This window comes from Solea senegalensis, unplaced genomic scaffold, assembly GCF_019176455.1.
Source record: "Solea senegalensis isolate Sse05_10M unplaced genomic scaffold, IFAPA_SoseM_1 scf7180000012646, whole genome shotgun sequence".
Taxonomy (NCBI): Eukaryota; Metazoa; Chordata; class Actinopteri; order Pleuronectiformes; family Soleidae; genus Solea; species Solea senegalensis.
In genome coordinates, this window is record NW_025320662.1 from 232,901 (window position 1) to 251,305 (window position 18,405).

Below are 18,405 nucleotides of genomic sequence, written 5' to 3' on the forward strand. Positions count from 1 at the left end.
TCCTTCATGGCGTTTACGCGCACAAAATTGTTCAAACCACAGCTGTGGTTTGATCATTGGAGCTTTTTAGGTTTTACTTGCACAAATCCATGTGATGTCACTGAACGTCTTTTCCTACATCACATTACAGTTATTCGTGTTTTTTTTAGTTTTTCTTTTACAAGAGTTGAAATATTTGAACTTGGAACGACTGAAGCTGACAATGAATTAAATGAATAAACACTTGTTGCCGTGGCAGCTGTAGGCAGCTTCCTATGGGCTTTACTTCATCAGTCACCAGGGCAACGAAGAGTCATGTGAAGAGTTTGCACGTTTATTTCCACATGCCATACATCCAAGTTGCATTTCTGTCCACGTGTATCCAAGCTTATTCAGGATCAATGACACAGAAATATTCCCTTGCTGTTCCAGGTCGTGACTGACGAGCTAACCGAACGTAACATTAAAAAAAACCTTTTTACACAACCTAGCACAGCTTCAACCTACAAAACTCAGATATTTGCCAGTACATGTCTCCTGTTCCTGGGGCCACGTGGTCGTGTAGTGGTTAGCGCTCTTGCCTTTGTAGCAGGAAGACCCAGGTTTGAGTCCAGGTTGGAACAAGGGTTTTTCTGTGTAGAGTTTGCATGTTCTCCCCGTGTGTGTGTGGCTTTTCTCCGGCTTCCTCCCACAGTCCAAAAACATGCAATATGGGGATTTGGTCAATCAGTCACTCTAAATTGACCATAGGTGTGAGAGTGAATATTTGTTTGTGTATGGCCCTGTGATGGACAGGTATCCTCCTGTAGAGGATAGCGCAGTAGATGATGGATGGATCTCCCAATCCTAACTATCATAGACATCAAAATGTCCACGGCGCCTTTTATCTAATAACATTAAAGGTCAGCCATTCCTTGCAAGAATATTTTAAATCAAAGGCTTAAGGCCGACGGTCGACTACTCTTAACTGTTGACTAATGAGTCTTCATCAGACATTAGAATTACTATGTAAATCCTGTGGAACACAAACATGTCACTGATGTTTCATCAAACATTACATTTATGTTTGTCATTTTTCATCAAATAAAACCATGTCTTCATATGAACGCTAGGGGGCAGCAGAGTTAATCAAACCCACCAGTGAAGAGCTTCTGTTCAGCACATTCTATTTATGTTTATATATTTGAGATCATTTTGAGATGCTAAGCCATTATTAGGAGGTATAAAATCATAATTATGACTTTTCATCTTATAATTATGAGATATAAAGTCATAATAATGAGAAACTATATCAGAATCGCAAATGAACTTTGACTGTTTTTCATTTTTAAAACTTCATAATTGTGAGGACAATGAAAAGTACTTCATGCATCACTAATATATCATTTTGTTTTAAGTGCTGAGGCAGAATAAAAACATGATATATAAATATGATAATGATTGATCACATGTCTAACGTGTCTTGTGTAAAGTCTGTGGATCAGTTTGTCTCGTTTGCTGTTTCAGGATTTAATGATCGACTAAAGAACCTGAACAAACTGGATCATCGATCATTAATCATCTATAAACGATCATTGATCGATTTCCTTCTGGAGAAAAAGTCACTCTTAGTCCAAAAAACAATGTATGATTCAGTGAAAGTTGACGTCATTGAAGTCATGATTTAAGTATTTACAGAATATTATATCACTTATTTTACACTTTTAAATCTATTAAGCTGTTGATGACACATTTGTGTTGATTTGTGTCTTTAAAATAACATTATATATATATTTTATCAATAGTGTTCAAATCAAAACAATATATCTATTTTTTAAGACAGAAAACACAACTAGTGACAAAAAATGTTTTATTGATAAAGAAATGAATATTATACATAAACAGTATAAAAAAGATAGAATTATCATAAAATAAAAACACCAGAGTTATGTGATCATAGTCACAGCACATATAGTCTGAACTGTCCCTTTAAGAGCTCGGCTGCAGTGGGAGGAGTCAGCAGCAGGGGGCGCTGTGACGCTGGTACCGCCCTCTGCTCGTCACCATCACACTCTGCAGCAGCAGCTGCTACAAACAGCGGCTCACTGATCACATGATAGCCGATCGATGAGGATCATCATCCAACATGATCTGATCACATGGTCCCATGATCACTGTCACAGCAGGAGGAGAGGTAACGATGCGGCCGCACTGTGGCGCTGTCTGCGGATCTGCAGCTCTGACATGAAACTGCTGCTGCTGCTGCTGCGCACACATGCACACACACACTCCGGTTTCTCTGGTGACTGCAAGAAACAGCGGGCTCTGTGATCAGGTAAGTGTGACGTCACAGGACGACACCACACACACGTTAGCAGCAGAGGGCGTGGTTTTAGGTTCAAGTTTAACATGTATTAGTTCTATGTTCTTGTTCATATGGTCTATGTTCATATGTATATATACATATATATGTACATGTATATTTTGTACCTAATACATGTACATATACATGTACATACATGTACGACAATCGTAAAGTACAATCAGGAAAACGTTTTCTGATAATCGTGATGTAAAATCTGTAAAAGCTTTCAGATAATTGTAAAGTAAATTCTGGAAAAGCTTTCATATAATCGTAACGTAAAATCTGGAAAAGCTTTCTGATAATCGTAAAGTAAAATCTGAATAAGCTTTCTGATAATCGTAACGTAACATCTGGAAAAGCTTTCCGGTAAAGTAAGTAAGTAAGTAAGTAAGTAAAGTAAAATCTGGAGAAGTTTTCCGATAATCGCAAAGTAACACCAGGAAAAGCTTTCCAATAATCGGAAAGTAAAATAAGGAAAAGCTTTCTGATAATCATAAAGTAAAATTCGGATAGGCTTTATGATAATCGTAATGTAAAATTCAGAAAGGCTTTTTGATAATCGTAAAGTAAAATATGGAAAAGTTTTCGGATAATCATAAAGTAAAATTCAGAAAGGCTTTCCGATAATCATAAAGTAAAATTCGGATAGGCTTTCAGAAAATCGTAAAACTTTAAAGAATTATTTTCTTAAAACTGTAAATGAAAAATGAGAAAAGGTAAACCTGAGTCCAGGTGAGGAGACGAGAACATGACGCAGTGACATTAAAGGTCTATTCCGTGACTTTATTAATGGTCTATTCCGTGATTTCATGCAGAGCTCAGAATGTCGTCAGTGATGATGTCACACTTCAGTGACCTGCCCATGGACAGCTGGATGACTCACCTGCCACCTGCTCTGTGGGACACGCCCATTTATCACCTGGCCATTCCAGGTGAGTGACCATCAGTTTACCTGCACCAGTCCTGCTGTTTAAAGGGACAGTTCAGGTTTTCTGAAGTGTGGTTGTACAAGTAAAAACAGGAAACTAAAGTTTGTAAACCACTCACTCTCCCACGCCAAAGCCCATAGAGAAGATCAGTGAATTTAACATCACAGCACACAGAAGTTGTTGATCCACTGCTGCCTCCATCACTAAGTTCAAATGTCTTATTTGATGAATTCGGCTTTTGAAATATTTCATTTAGACTTAACGTCGTGACACAAAGTGACCACACGAGGCAGCAGCAGACCAGCAGCTCCTGTGTCCCCACCAGCTAAAATCTCTGATTTTTTCTATGGACTTTGGTGTGGGAGAGTGAGTGGTTTACAAACTTCCGTTTCCTGTTGGAAAGGTCTGTCTAACAGTGAGATAAAGATAAAGTATATTGTATAGGAATTAGAGTTTAGTCTAGACATAGGGGGCGCTCACAGCTCAGTCACTTCCTCATGTAACTACACTTAAAGGGATTTTCAAATCATGGAAAATTCACCTGGATGACCTTATTGTTAGTGCTTTTTTGTGATAAAATCATACAGTATATTGAATTTGTCACATCTCGAGTTTTGTGTTTGTGGTTTAAATTCTAAGAAAACACAGAAAACAGCCACGACACAAAATGAATATATTCATTAATTAGACATATTTGCATTGTGAATAAAATCCATTTGAAAGATTTTCTTGGCAGTAGGATTTTCCTCGTCTCTGCTGGTCATAAAAATCCTTTAATGGAAGCTTTAATGTTGTTCTTCTTACTGCTGTGAGTGGGATTGATCTGCTCTGACGCTGCAAACACTGAAACGTTCTGCACACTCAGTTCAGCTCGTTCATATCTAAGAAGCAAATACACTCAATATCATTAGTATTCATTTGATTTGATTTATTGATCTTTGTTTTAGTTGCCCGTTAAAGAAAATATAATATGTTTATTACAAAATGATCATTCTTACCTTAGACGAGTGTTTACTTTCTATATATGGAGCCACTTTAAGTCATAACTGTAGCATTCATTGAAAACCCTTTTTTCAAAACATATACACAGAAATATTTACTAAAGGTGTGGCAATATTTAGTCCATGTTTTTTTGAGGACCCAAGAAAAATCTCCCACGACCCTCTTCAGAAATGGACTGCACTTAAATCTAAAATATCTCCTCAAATATGTGTGTGTGCGTTTGTGTGTGTGTCAGGAAGTCACAATGCCATCACTTACTGTCTGGACATGAATGACCGATCACCTGTCGACCTCACTCAACCTGACCTGCTGCAGAAGCTCGACAAATACATGAAGCCCATCATTCGTCCCTTTGTTTACAAGTGGGCGGTGACACAGGTAAACGACAACAACAACAACAACAACACTGCAACAGCTGATTGTTAATTGCAATAAAATCTATGTCACTTTAAGTCTTTAAGAACATGTTCACATCTTTATCTCACTTTTCCAACAGGAAACTGAAGGTTGTAAACCACTAACTCTCCCGCACTAAACCTCATGGAGAAAATCAGTGACGTTAAAATCACTGATTTTCTCCATGAGCTTTGGTGTGGGAGAGTGAGTTATTTGCAAACGTCAGTTTACACAAGGATAAGTCTGTCTAACAGTAAGATAAATATCCAAAAATACATTTTTAAGATATTGTAGACTTATTGTGTGTGTGTGTGTGTGTGTGTTGCAGGATGTGTCCATAAAGCAGCAGCTGGACTGTGGGGTCAGATACTGTGACCTGAGAATCGCTCACAGACCCAACGACAGCTCCACTGACCTGTACTTCTACCATGGTGTTTACACCACACTCACTGTTCAGGTACAGACTCATGACACTATACACACTATAAATGGGTGTATATATATATATAAATATATATATACATACATAAATATACACATATATATATATATATATATATATATATATATATATATATATATATATATATATATATATACACATATATATATATATATACATATTTATACATATATGTATATCCTGACAGACAGACAGAGACAGACAGACAGTGAGTGTCTCTTGTGTGTTGTCTTCTCACAGTGTCCTGACAGACAGAGACAGACAGTGAGTGTCTTGTGTGTTGTCTTCTCACAGAGTGTCCTGACAGACAGACAGTGTCTCTTGTGTGTTGTCTTCACAGAGTGTCCTGACAGACAGACAGACAGACAGTGAGTGTCTCTTGTGTGTTGTCTTCACAGAGTGTCCTGACAGACATCAGACAGACAGACAGACAGTGAGTGTCTCTTGTGTGTTGTCTTCTCACAGAGTGTCCTGACAGACAGACAGACAGTGAGTGTCTCTTGTGTGTTGTCTTCTCACAGAGTGTCCTGACAGACAGACAGTGACTGTCTCTTGTGTGTTGTCTTCTTACAGAGTGTCCTGACAGACAGACAGTGAGTGTCTCTTGTGTGTTGTCTTCTCACAGAGTGTCCTGACAGACAGACAGTGCATGTCCACAGAGTGTCCTGACAGACAGACAGACAGTGAGTGTCTCTTGTGTGTTGTCTTCACAGAGTGTCCTGACAGACAGACAGACAGTGAGTGTTGTGTGTTGTCTTCTCACAGAGTGTCCTGACAGACAGACAGACAGTGCATGTCTCTTGTGTGTTGTCTTCTCACAGAGTGTCCTGACAGACATCAGACAGTGGTTGGATCTTCATCCTAAAGAGCTGCTCATCCTCTCCTTCAGTCACTTCCTGTGTCTGAGCCCAGATCTGCACATGATGCTGCTGAAGACCATACGCAACGTGTTCACCTGCAAACTCTGTCCTAAGACGGTACCTTGACTCCGCCTCCTGCTCCTCCCCCTCCCCCTCCCCCCTGCTGACTGATAACATTCTTAAGTCATCAGCTCTTTTCTTTGCTCTGCACTAAATAATCTGTTGAAAGTCTTTCCTCACACAGACTCAGACATTTGACCTGAACTATAAATAAAAACATTTCACCACATTCATACAAACCACTGTCACATGACTAAAAAATGCCCACACATGGATGAAAATCCTCCAGTTTTTTATACAAAAAATATCTTTACATTTTAATCTTATGAATCAATATTCATCCACTCTGACCTGAACTATAAACACAAATACATGATAGTAAACATATGTCTTTTATTTACTGAAACGCAAATGAATATTTTGTACACACATAGATAGAAGAAAAATGACATTTAATTGTAGTAAAAATAAGTGAAGATTCAGTAGAAAGAAATGATAAAATGCCTCATTGGTTCTGTCACTTTATAAAAACTATACTGAAATAAGTTTTTGTTATTGCATTTAATTTCTGTAAGCAAATAAAAAAAAGGCCACGTCTGCTCTTAAAGGGACAGTACAGATAACCTGCACTGTCCCTTTAAATAACACACCGTGTGAAACTGTTGATTTCAGGAAGTGTTAACTCTTCGAAACTTGTGGTCTCTCGGATACCAAGTGATCGTCTCCTATGAACACAACCTGGCCAGTTGCCATGGTGACCTGTGGCCTCACATCCCTTACTGGTGGGCAAATAAATGCCGAGCTGAGGCTCTGATCGAGGAGTTCGAGCTCAGGAAGCAACATGGCCGACCAGGTGATGTCATGAACCACTCACTGCATGCGACACCTGATTCATTCAAGGGAAAGTTCAGGCTTTTTTTTAAGTGTGTTTGTATCAGGTACCAACAGGAAACTGATGTTTGTAAAGCACTCACTCTCCCACACCAAAGCCCATGGAGAAAATCAGTGATTTTAACATCACAGCACACAGGAGTTGTTGATCCACTGCTGCCTCCATCACTAAGTCCAAATGTCTTATTTTGTCACTTCGGCTTTTGAAAGACTTCATTTAGATAAACCTCAGTGACACCAGGTGACCACACGAGGCAGCAGTAGACCAGCAGCTCCTGTGTCCCAGCGAAAAAATCCGTCATTAAAATAATACACTCTGTGTATTATTGTGTGTTTCAGGAGGATTCTTCGTCACAGGGATTAATTTGACCGAGGACCTGAAGTACATCTGCACTCACCCCACAGAGACTCTGAAGGACCTGGTGATGTCCACCAATCCCACGCTGCTCTCATGGGTCAAAGGACAAACCCCCGGCGCCAGAGAGTACTCGCTCAACATCATCGCAGGAGACTTTATCTCAGAGAGCAACTTTGCACCGACGGTCATCGCACTGAACGAGAAACTACTGAAAATGTCCCTGTGACTTTTCAACAAGCTTTAAAGGTCCAGTCTGTGAGATTTAGAGACAGAAATGTAATATTATATTATGACAATTATCATTTCATTATTTTCCCCTCAAAGTTAATAACTGTTGTGTTTTTTTGTTTTTGTTCTAAACATTCAGGCTCCGCCTCCTTCAGAGGACACAGCTGACAAATGCTTGTATCACACATATATGTTAGTTATGGAGGTCTACTTACATATATTAACTTGTTTTCATGGTTAAAATCCTCCTAGTCGCTGCAAACGAGCCGATCAAAATATATCTTATAATATAAGATATATATATGTTTCAGACCAAAAGCACACCCCCAGAACGCTGTGTTGTGATTGGCCAGGTACCTGGAAGTGACGTAATTAGCACGTCAGCTCTCAGATACGCAGCTCCCCTCTGGCACGATGGATGCTCTGCATCTCAGCAGCTACAACAAGAGAAGTTCTTCTTCTTCTGTGGTTGAATGTACGCAATCGGATGTCATCTCACCTCACCACTAGAGGAGTGGTGAGGTGAGATGACATCATCAGCAAACGGAAGTGCCTTTCCACTTTGCAAGCCACCATAGTTTGACTTTTTTGTTTGTTGTTTTGTCCCCTTCAAGCCACCATAGTTTGACTTTTTTGTTTGTTGTTTTGTCTCCTTTAGACCACCATAGTTTGACTTTTTTTGTTTGTTGTTTTGTCCACTTCAAGTCACCATAGTTTGACTTTTTTTGTTTGTTGTTTTGTCCATTTCAAGTCACCATAGTTTGACATTTTTGTTGTTTTGTCTCCTTTAGACTACCATAGTTTGACTTTTTTGTTTGTTGTTTTGTCCCCTTCAAGCGACCATAGTTTGAGTCTTTTGTTTGTTGTTTTGTCCCCTTCAAGCTACCATAGTTTGACTTTTTTGTTTGTTGTTTTGTCTCCTTTAGACCACCATAGTTTTACTTTTTTGTTTGTTGTTTTGTCTCCTTTAGACCACCATAGTTTGACTTTTTTATTTGTTGTTTTGTCTCCTTTAGACCACCATAGTTTGTCATATCCACTCTGATGTTGAGCATAAAGCTAAAGGTATACAGTTTGCTGCAGGTTGCACCTTCACCACTAGATGTCACTAAATGTCACAGACTGGTTGATCATTTTAGAAAATGATTTTAAAAGTGAATCACAGCATGAAACAAACACACAAACATGAGCTTATTTTGATAAAAATACTTGAATTCTTCATATTTAATATTAATGCACTTTTAAAGCGAAGGCAGTGAGAATCTTTAGAAGCTTTTATTGTTTCACTTTTCATGAGTCAGCGGTCACTTTTTTTTCTGCTGACTAAAGCAATAAAGAGCCGACTCATGTAATGTCAACGTAGGCTTTTTAGACTTTTAGATTTGAAGCACAAACAATGTAAACAACAAGCACACAACTGTGATATAAGTGACAACAACAACGTTCAGGAAGTCGTTCAACTGTGTCACATGACCTGTGTTTGTTGGAATATGTGTGTATAATAAGCATGACGTTCATTTGCATGAAGACAAACGTGACTGTTCTACTTTAACACGGGCCTTTATTTTGAAAGGATGCTGCACCACTGTGCCTGTAGAGAATAAACATTTGTTTTTCTTAATCTCATCATCTCACTTTGTCCACATTCACTGAGACACAGACACTCAAAACACGGGATTTTAACCACTGGTTCCTGCAGTACCATCACAGTCCACCAGGAGGACAAACTCTTCTATTTGTCTTTTACACAAATGTATGTATGGGTGTTTGTGTTTGTGTGTTTTGGGGTTTGTTTGTGTGTGTGTGTTTGTGTCTGTGTCTGTGTGTGTTTTTGTGTCTATGTGTTTGTTGTGTGCGTGTGTGTGTGTGTGTGTTCGTGGTAATAAAATGTAAAAAAATGTTTTCTTTGTTGAAAAAAAAAATTCTAAGTCAGAAAAAAAGTGTTTAGCCCCGCCTCTCTTGTTTACGTCACAGCAGCCGGACAGATTAAATAATGTATTTGTTTTATCTTGTGGTAAATCATTGTGTGAATGACGTCACAGATAAAATCACAAGTGCAGTATTTAAAATGTTTGTTTTTTTCAGATCAGTTTCAGTGAAACTTTACAAGAATCAGGAAGTTCTTCCTGATTCCTCCACGGAGGAGGGACTGTGTGTGTGCATGTGTGTGTGTGCGCGCGCGACTCTCATCGATCCTGATCGACCCTGATCAGGTGATGGTCGGCTGTGTGACTCTCCTGCAGGTCTGAATAAGGTCTGGATGAGGTCTGGTTCAGATGGATCTTCGGGACTGGATGTCTCAGCTGCCCCAGCAGTTGTGGGAAACTGAACTCACACAACTGACTTTACCAGGTAAACCAGGTAAAACCAGTTAAAACCAGGTGTTACGACGCTTTTATTCCTCGTTATATGTGCAGCTTTTATTTTATTATTGATGTTTTTCATGTTGTCTCTTGATTCTTTTCCACTGAAAACTGTCTCTTTTTTCCTTCTTTTGTACCGCAGTAAAAAAAGCCGCAGTTGGATTCATGCTGCGCCACTTTTTTTTTAGCGTAATTATGGTACTAAACGATCCGAAGGTCCTTAAAGATACATATACCGTTTTTTCTCTCCTTTTCTCTGTGGTTTTAGCTGTTCATGATGAGACTATATACGATATTATCGTTTATCGTGATAAAAATCACTTGCAATAAGTTAATCGTGGTGAATTTATTTTGTTGTCATAATTGTGAATGGAAGAAAAACATTAATATTTCACATATATAGGAGCAAATTACAATATAAAGTTCTTTTGATTGTTTTTTTGAAATCCATTCCGAGGTGGACTTACTGCTGTGTTCTGGATCATTGTTCTGCTGCAGAACTCTAGTGAGCTTCTGCTTAAGGTCATGAAATGATGGCCACACATTCTCCTTCTTTTTATTTTATGTTTTATTTGCTACAAGGGGGTGCTGCAACTTTCCTTAATATTGTCTGAATAAATGATTTTTTTCCCCAAAAAACGTGTACCTGCGATGTTTCAGACCACTTATGTTTAAGTTGAAGAATCCAAAAAAATATGTATTATAACATGATTTTTTATCGCAATAATATTGTGAGTCACATTTATTCTGATCACGATGGGACATTTTTACATGGTTTCATGTCTCGTTTTGTCTTAATATAATATATTTCACTTTTATCTTTTGTCAGATGATTGTTGATTTAAAAAAAATTTTTTTTTCATTATATTGTTTAAAATCAAACATCCTGAAGGTCATTTGAGCAGAATTACCTACCACTAAAAACCTTACAGTATAAATGGGTGAAATTCAGTGATTAAAGTCAGCGTCAATATTAACATAAATGCCATTAACCTATAAAACCTTACTTAAGACTCAAACATACACGTAAACAGTGTTATGTATCTTTACGGACCTTCGGCTCGCTCAGTGGAGTCAGTACCGTAGTTACGCGACTATCAGCGCAGCAGCAACCACAGCGGCTCATTTTACCACCAGGATCAATAAAAACATCTCTATATGTATTATATTACTGTGTTGTTGAATAAACAGACAATAAATCATTAAATTAGACTCTTTTAGAAACACATAAATAAAAATAAGGAGGTTAGCAGGTGACACATAAGCAAGCAGGTGTAATTTATCAGTTAAATTACGAGATTAAACTTTAGAAAAACTAAATCTCTTCATATAAATCGCTGCCACAATTGACTGGAACTAAAACCCCGTGAAACGCAGTTTTTTCTTCTTTTCTTCTTTAGTTCTTTGTCAAGTTTTCACGTTTACTTCGCTCTTTTTTTTCCGCCATGAAGTTCTCGTCAATCACATGCCGACGTCACCCTATCAAAATAAACTTCCGCTTTAACAGGAAATAGTAAAAAAGTACATTGTACATACAAGTACATACATTGTAAACGTGTCAGCTTTACATATGTACCAGACAAACAGGTTATCTGCAATCTTTGTAAAACCAGCAGTGAGAGAACAACGTGTTACAGAAGACAAGAACAAACCAGATTGAACTTATAACAGGGGCGGGGCCAGCAAAGGTCACAGTCCTTCATTCATCTACCTACCTAATTTTTTAAATTATGGTTATATAAAGTGTAATTGTATAAATGATGGTTATATAAAGTGTAATTGTATAAATGATGGTTATATTAAGAGCACATATTGTATCTATTGTGATTGTGTACAGGAAGTCATGATGCCATGAGTTATTGTCTGGACATCAAGTCTCCGCTGCTCAGGTCTGAGTCAGACTCTTTCAGAATCCTGGACAAAGTCTTCTCCTGCTTCACCCGACCTACTATCTTTAAATGGGCGACTACACAGGTACAATGACACCTTCTGGTCATACATAGTCTTATACAGTGCTGATTTCTTATTTTTCTGTATGTTTGTCACACTTAAATGTTTCAGATGATCAAACAAATGTAAATGTTAGACAAAGATAACCCAAGTAAAAACAAAAGGCAGTTTTTAAGTGATGATTTTATTTATAAAGTGAAAATAAAATCATCACTTAAAAAGTCACTCTCCCACACCAAAGTCCATAGAGAAAAATCAGTGATTTTAACATCACACACACAGGAAATCACTGATTTTCTCTATGGACTTTGGTGTGGGAGAGTGAGTGGTTTAATAAATTCAGTTTCTGCTTGTTTTCCCTGTGAGTGAGCCTAATCACTCACAGGGTCTTAGGCTGGTTCTCTGTGTCTTAGGCTGGTTCTGAGCAGCAGGGGGCGCTCACAGCACAGTCACCTCCCTTTAAAGTGATAAAAGAATGAACTGTCGTCTTCAGGATAAAAGCATCGAGGATCAGCTCTCCATGGGAATCCGTTACTTCGATCTCCGCGTGGCCCACAAACCTCACGACTCCTCCAGTGACTTGTACTTCACACACGTCATTTACACTCATTTAACAGTTTTGGTGAGTTTATTAAAAAAGAATGAAAAGGCCTCAGTTTTGTGATCTCCTCACAAGTTTAATAGTAAATGATTTCCGCTCACAGGAAACACTGTTGTCAGTGGAGTCGTGGTTAGAGTCTCATCCCAGAGAGATCGTCGTCCTCGCCCTCAGTCACTTTGAAGGAATGAACGACAGATGCCACGAGTCTTTCATTCACTCCCTGAAGAAGCTGTTTGGCTCTAAACTCTGTCCTCGGACGGTGAGTGTTGTCTCCGCTCAGCTGCTGCTTCCATTCCATGGAGTGAAAACACGCGTCACCTGTTTCCCACAGGAATCAGTCCTGACCTTGCGCAGCCTGTGGGCGTCTGGTTACCAGGTCATCCTGAGCTACGATGACCACAGCGCCGCGAGACACGAGGAGCTGTGGCCTGATGTCCCCTACAACTGGGCCAATCAGAGGACAGCACAGGGAGTGATCGGCTACCTGGACAGGAAGAAGGATGTGGGACGTCCAGGTGAGTTTACACTCAAAGAGGGGCGGAGTTTAGAATAATACATTATCTAATATCAATGATCTTTTAATCTCACTCTCCCACACCAAAGTCCATAGAGAAAATCAGTGGTTTTAGCCGGCGGCGACACAGGAGCTGCTGGTCCTCGCTGCCTCGTGTGGTCACTTTGTGTCACTGAGTTCAGTCTAAATGAAATATTTCAAATGCCGAATTCATTAAAATAAGACATTTGAACTTAGTGATGGAGGCAGCAGTGGATCAACAACTCCGGTGTGCTGTGATGTTAAAATCACTGATTTTCTCTATAGGGTTTGGTGTGGGAGAGTGAGTGGTTTACAAACTTCAGGTTCCTGTTGGAAAGGTCTGTCTGACAGTGAGATAAAGACGTGAACATGTGACGTCACAGACTTAAACTGAAGTAGATTTTAATCACAGAGTCTTTTGTTATGTGATTAAATTCAGTTTTTCCTTGAGTTTCTGCTGCGTCATTAATGAAGTGTGTTTTTCTTTGGTCGATGGCAGATATAACATTTCTTTTTCTACCTTTAGCTGATTAAATATCAGTTTAATAATAAATTATACACACTCTCGCTCAAATTAAATACTGCACTGAACTTAATTAATTATAACCTGCATAATTTAAATAAAAATAATGTTTAATGTTAAATACACAATAAAGGTTAAGTAAAAAAAACAATGTTTTAGTGACTTTTCACCAATTATCAAGTTTGTAAGAACAAAAAATGTCTAATAATCATGGCAAAAAAATGTGCATAATTCTTGTTCGTGCATCAACAACACTGCAGAAAAACACAGAAACTCTGAACTGTCCCTTTAACGTTCTGCTGGAGATAAAAATGTAAAGTGGCCTGTAACTTCATTGATCTGTTGTGTTGCATGAACTGTGTTTCCTGGTGTCTTCTTCTTCTTCTTCAGACGGTTTCTTTGTGTCTGGTCTGAACCTCACCGCTGACCGCTACTACATCACCACCACGCCCAGTCAGACTCTGCGCACGCTGACGCTCAGTAACTGGGCGTGTCTGCAGACGTGGCTGCAGCAGCAGCTTCCTGGTTCTGATCCTCACAGTCTGAACATCGTCGCAGGAGATTTTGTAGGAACTCTTCCTCTCTGCTCTGTGGTCGTCGCTCTCAACCACAAACTCCTGCACAACAAGTTCATTCAGATTTAACAAAGCACTGAAGCTGCTGGAGACTCTGCACATGTCTGTCTGTCTGTCTGCAACACTTACTTAGAAAGTATTTTTTTGCCTAAAAAGTAAAAAATAATCTTGGCAAGTAAGAAAAAATGATTTAATTTTGTCTGTCAGTTTCATCAAGTAAAGGAAAAGAATATAAGTCAACGGTAAAAGTCGTTTTTCTGACACGAATAACATTTTTTGACTTTAGTAAGGTGTTTTTCTGACTTCAAATGAAACACAGCATAAGTAGTTGGACCTGTAGGGAGCAGTATACAGTGATGAAGAGATGAACAGACGCTCCTTAAATGAACAAAGATATAAAATAACATGTGAATATAAAGAGAAACAGATGATTCTTCACATTGTTTTGTTACAAAATTAAATATTTTAATTCTCTGTACAGTACATTCAGTAGTTTTTTTTTTTTACATATACTTACATGTACAGGTCGCTTTAACTCTTCACAGTGGGTGTGGCCTACGAGTTTCTGAAGTGATGGTGTTTCTATGGTGACGCTGTGTTCACTGAAACTCTGTCTGTGGAGAATGAATCTCATGTTTATGTATATTTTTCAGTTTATTAACGTCAGTGTTTCAGTGGAAGCCTCAGTGTCTCTCGTCATGTGAACAGTTTCCTGTAGCGTCCGTACGCAGCTGTGCTGATGATGACCTGCACGAGGGCGGAGCCGTCTTCTGCGTTCACCTTAACGTCCTGAACTGTAGCTTCTCTGTACAACCAGCTGTGAGTGAACACACACACACATACACACACATGTTCAGTACGTGATCACATGATCAAAACATCACAGGATCAAAGGTGTTCTTTTCACCTTAACTGATCTGAGCTCAGCTCCACTCTCACATCTAACACCAGTTTCCCTGTCGACTGCACGATCTTCTCTTCTACCGCCGACTTCAGCGCGTCCAGACCTCTCTGCAGCAGAGCTGACACGGACAAACACACAGTGTCCACCTGTGGACTCTGGTAACTGACAGCAGGACAGACAGCAGGACATTTTTACCTTTAATAAGATGTTTTTCAGACAGTAACAAGTTTTAACTTTAGTAAGATGTTTTTCATCATGTAAATATTGTTTATGTTTGGTGATGCCAGTGACGCGTGTTGTGTAATTTAAGTTTTCTCTCATGTTTGCGGTAAAGTGACATAGAAAGTGTTCGTACTTGTCGAGCAGGTCGGTTTTATTGTGAACTTCTATCATGGAGCTCATCAGGGAGTCGGGAATTTCCAGGTTCTTCAGAACATTCAGTACATTCACCTTCTGATTCTCTGTCTCTGGATGACTGATGTCTCTGACGTGGATTAACAGATCCTGGACAAACGAGACAAGACCAACACTGAGTTAAAGGGATAATTCACTGAAGTTTGTAAAACACTCACTCTCCCACACCAAAGTCCACAGAGAAAATCAGTGATTTAAGCTGGCGGGGACACAGGATCTGCTGGTCTACTGCTGCCTCGTGTGGTCACTTTGTGTCAGTGAGGTCAATCTGAGCAAAGATTTTTAAAAGCCGAATAATACAAAATAAGACATCTGAACTTAGTGATGGAGGCAACACACAGTCTCTGGCCTGAAGCACCAGGTACATACAGAGTGTTTAATATCCTCCAGAGTGGCAGAGAAGGAGTCGATGAGCTGGTGAGGCAGCTGTGACAGGAAGCCGATGGTGTCCACGTACAGAACGGTCATGTGACTGGGCAGCTGACCGGCGTGGACAGTGACATCGAGGGTGGCGAAGAGCTGGTTTCTGGGCTGAAGGACGCTGTCACTGGTCAGTGCTTTGATCAGAGTGGTTTTTCCTGAGCAGACAGTGAAGGACATAAATAAACCAGCACGGTGTGTGTGTGTGTATGTGTGTGTGTGTGTGTGTGTGTGTGTGTGTGTGAGACTCACCACAGTTTGTGTATCCTAGCACAGAGACAACGGGGAACTCACTGCGTTTGCGTTGAGAGCGCAGCAGGAGCCTCTTCTTCCGCAGTTTCTCCAGCGCAGAGCGAATCTTGGTCTCGCGCTCCTTCAGTAGACGCTGCTGGACCTCGAACAGCGTCTCACCTGACGATCAATCACAGGCTGTTTTCCCAAACGATGTGTGTGAGAGTGTGAACTCTGTGGTTTTACCTCACACAGGTGCAGCGGTGTGTGGCAGCGTACCTGAACCTCCGATGTATCTGGCTCCTCCTCCCTGTTGATCCATGTGTGCAAATTCATTTTTCAAACGAGATCTGAAAGTGAGACATAGAGAATCAGTCAGTTTAAGTCTCTGATATCTACGTCACATGTTTTCGTCTTTATCTCACTTGATCTCAGCTAAAATCACTGATTCTTTACCTGAGCAGAGGAATCTCAGCCAGTGAGATTTGTAACTTGGCCTCTTTGGTTCTGGCGTTGCAGCGGAAGATTTGAAGCACGACTGAGTATCTGTCAAAAACTTTAACTCCCCACATGTCCTCAAACTCTCTCTGCACAAACAAAGCAAGAAAAAACACACTGTTAGTTCAGGAAAACCTCCGAGAGTCTGTGTCCACATCTGTATCTGTGTCCACGTCTGTGTCTGTGTCCAGGTCTGTGTCTGTGTCCACATCTGCGTCCTCCAGATCTGTGTCCTCTCACCTCAGACAGAGGAGACAAACGGTCCACGTTGACAAACACGGCCGTGATTCCTGACGTTTGTCTGATTTTCTCTGATGAAGTAAAACCAGATGAGGTTTTAGTTTTAGGTTCAGGTTCTATAAAGACAACATTTTCACAAACAAAGACAAGACAACGTGGACATTCATTCACCTGTGAGAACCAGGAAGTTTCCTTTTCCAAATATCTTCTTCTTCTCTGGTGTCTTGGTGGACAGGACCATCTTGTCCACCACTGTCCAGTTGTCCAGAGTGTTGACCAGTCCCACAGCCTCAGCCAGCATCAGCTCGGCTACCCACACAATTATAGAGAATTCATAAACTGTCCTCTCTGTCCAAGTAACCTAATTTAAATATTATATGTGTACGTATATGTAAGTACGAAAAAAACATTTTACATTTTTTTACGTGCGTAAAAGTTTTTAAAATGTTTTTAGGAACATTACAACTTTCTGTCAAATGTTTCCGCAGCATTAGTGACGTTATATGTTTCCATAGAAACTGACTCCGCCCATTTTTGGTTCATGAATCACGCTTTGTACCATTTACATTGGAACTCATCAGAGGTTCAGTTGAGAAGTTGGAAATGCAAACGTACCTCAGGCTAGCCGCCGTCGACAACAACACTGTACGCGGTGTTTCGTTCATACAAACAACGTAACGATGTAAAAATTAAACTGTATGATGTGTATGACTGATCAGTTTAGATTTGAACAAATATCGTAATAATATTTTGAATAATTCTTATTATTTTACTCACGATAATCGTGATATAAAATTATCTTTATCATCTGAATATTTCACGGACACACCTGTGGTCAGGTGCTGCTTCCTGTGGCCCCACTTCACGTCAGGCTGGACGATGAAGACCCGGTGCTGCCACCCTGTGGTTCCTGAAGGGACCTGCTGCTGGAACAGCTCCTCCACCTCACTGTCCTCCATGAACTCCTCATCCTCCTCAGTGGCGCCCCCTGTCCACCGTCCGCCGTCAAACACGTCCGAGCTCTTTAAACTTCGCACAGAACACGTGAACGCTCTGGACCTCGTGTTTCCGGCAGGTGGCAGCAGTTGCACGTGCAGGTGAGGCGCGCGGAGGGGGAGGAACCTGTGGCAGCTGTACGCGTGCGCTCGCCGCAGAAGCGAGAACCACGAACGCGTGGCCGCGCTCAGTGTTGTCATGGTGGCCGCGCGGAGTCACGAGAGCACGGGTAAGTCTCACAGTAACTTCCGGTCAGACAGTAATCGCCGTGCTAACAGGCAGCGGTCGCCGCCATGTTTGTGTCCAATACGTCTCCTTCTCTCACACTGAAGAACAGAAGACAACAGCCATCGAAGACACACTGCCCCCTGCTGGAGAGGCGAGTATTTGGTTTTAATTCACTGTCTGTATGACTTGTTATACTTAAAAAAACACCTAACGCTAGATGCTAACATTGTATGCTAACACGACAATGTTTTGTCGTTCTTTTCGTTTCCTCTTCTTCGTCGTCTTCCACTGTAGTGTTTAACGGCGTTCATCAAATCAGCTGTACTGCCACATACTGGACTGAAGTATAGTAGTAGTAGTACATTAAAACAGTGGACAAATATTCTCAGAAAGACTGCAATCAGGGAGTGGAATCAT

General features: G+C 40.2%; 3 protein-coding genes across 5 annotated transcripts; 2 read left to right on the plus strand and 1 right to left on the minus strand.

Annotated features, from left to right (window-relative positions):
* Window positions 1-2,017: 2,017 nt before the first annotated feature.
* Window positions 2,018-7,570, plus strand: plcxd1 (phosphatidylinositol-specific phospholipase C, X domain containing 1). The gene is made up of 7 exons (XM_044014921.1): window positions 2,018-2,293; window positions 3,139-3,255; window positions 4,490-4,632; window positions 4,979-5,107; window positions 5,935-6,090; window positions 6,706-6,886; window positions 7,264-7,570. Exons 2-7 carry the CDS (start codon window positions 3,147-3,149, stop codon window positions 7,506-7,508), a joined length of 963 nt encoding a protein of 320 aa, XP_043870856.1. The 5' UTR covers window positions 2,018-2,293; window positions 3,139-3,146; the 3' UTR covers window positions 7,509-7,570.
* Window positions 7,571-9,634: 2,064 nt separating this feature from the next.
* si:dkey-66a8.7 (PI-PLC X domain-containing protein 1) lies at window positions 9,635-14,292 on the plus strand. Of its 2 annotated transcripts, none has more exons than XM_044014908.1 (6): window positions 9,635-9,871; window positions 11,711-11,847; window positions 12,317-12,445; window positions 12,528-12,683; window positions 12,756-12,939; window positions 13,873-14,292. In XM_044014908.1, exons 1-6 carry the CDS (start codon window positions 9,787-9,789, stop codon window positions 14,124-14,126), a joined length of 945 nt encoding a protein of 314 aa, XP_043870843.1. In that variant the 5' UTR covers window positions 9,635-9,786; the 3' UTR covers window positions 14,127-14,292. The 2 variants fall into 2 exon arrangements, with proteins under 2 accessions (XP_043870843.1, XP_043870844.1); XM_044014909.1 differs by having other exon boundaries at window positions 9,635-9,862.
* Window positions 14,293-14,339: 47 nt separating this feature from the next.
* gtpbp6 (GTP binding protein 6 (putative)) lies at window positions 14,340-18,317 on the minus strand. 2 transcript variants are annotated; one of them, XM_044014907.1, is made up of 10 exons: window positions 17,594-18,317; window positions 16,936-17,073; window positions 16,765-16,835; window positions 16,483-16,613; window positions 16,306-16,376; window positions 16,090-16,206; window positions 15,745-15,953; window positions 15,317-15,465; window positions 14,965-15,123; window positions 14,340-14,874 (listed from the first exon to the last, which is right to left on the minus strand). In XM_044014907.1, the coding sequence occupies exons 1-10, from the start codon at window positions 17,958-17,960 to the stop codon at window positions 14,754-14,756; spliced, it is 1,533 nt and encodes a 510-aa protein (XP_043870842.1). In that variant the 5' UTR covers window positions 17,961-18,317; the 3' UTR covers window positions 14,340-14,753. The 2 variants fall into 2 exon arrangements, with proteins under 2 accessions (XP_043870842.1, XP_043870841.1); XM_044014906.1 differs by having other exon boundaries at window positions 16,048-16,206.
* Window positions 18,318-18,405: the final 88 nt, after the last annotated feature.

What these genes read in the sequence shown, in the direction of transcription:
- plcxd1 (XM_044014921.1), top strand. Translation starts at nt 3,147, where the DNA reads ATGTCGTCAGTGATGATGTCACACTTCAGTGACCTGCCCATGGACAGC. An exon ending in ACAAGTGGGCGGTGACACAG is followed by an intron (nt 4,633 to 4,978) that starts GTAAACGACAAC and finishes TGTGTGTTGCAG; the next exon opens with GATGTGTCCATAAAGCAGCA. An exon ending in GCAAACTCTGTCCTAAGACG is followed by an intron (nt 6,091 to 6,705) that starts GTACCTTGACTC and finishes TGTTGATTTCAG; the next exon opens with GAAGTGTTAACTCTTCGAAA.
- si:dkey-66a8.7 (XM_044014908.1), top strand. Translation starts at nt 9,787, where the DNA reads ATGGATCTTCGGGACTGGATGTCTCAGCTGCCCCAGCAGTTGTGGGAA. An exon ending in CTAAACTCTGTCCTCGGACG is followed by an intron (nt 12,684 to 12,755) that starts GTGAGTGTTGTC and finishes TGTTTCCCACAG; the next exon opens with GAATCAGTCCTGACCTTGCG. An exon ending in GAAGGATGTGGGACGTCCAG is followed by an intron (nt 12,940 to 13,872) that starts GTGAGTTTACAC and finishes CTTCTTCTTCAG; the next exon opens with ACGGTTTCTTTGTGTCTGGT.
- gtpbp6 (XM_044014906.1), bottom strand. Translation starts at nt 17,960, where the DNA reads ATGACAACACTGAGCGCGGCCACGCGTTCGTGGTTCTCGCTTCTGCGG. An exon ending in GTTTGTCTCCTCTGTCTGAG is followed by an intron (nt 16,614 to 16,764) that starts GTGAGAGGACAC and finishes TTGTTTGTGCAG; the next exon opens with AGAGAGTTTGAGGACATGTG. An exon ending in CTGAGCTCAGATCAGTTAAG is followed by an intron (nt 14,875 to 14,964) that starts GTGAAAAGAACA and finishes GTTCACTCACAG; the next exon opens with CTGGTTGTACAGAGAAGCTA.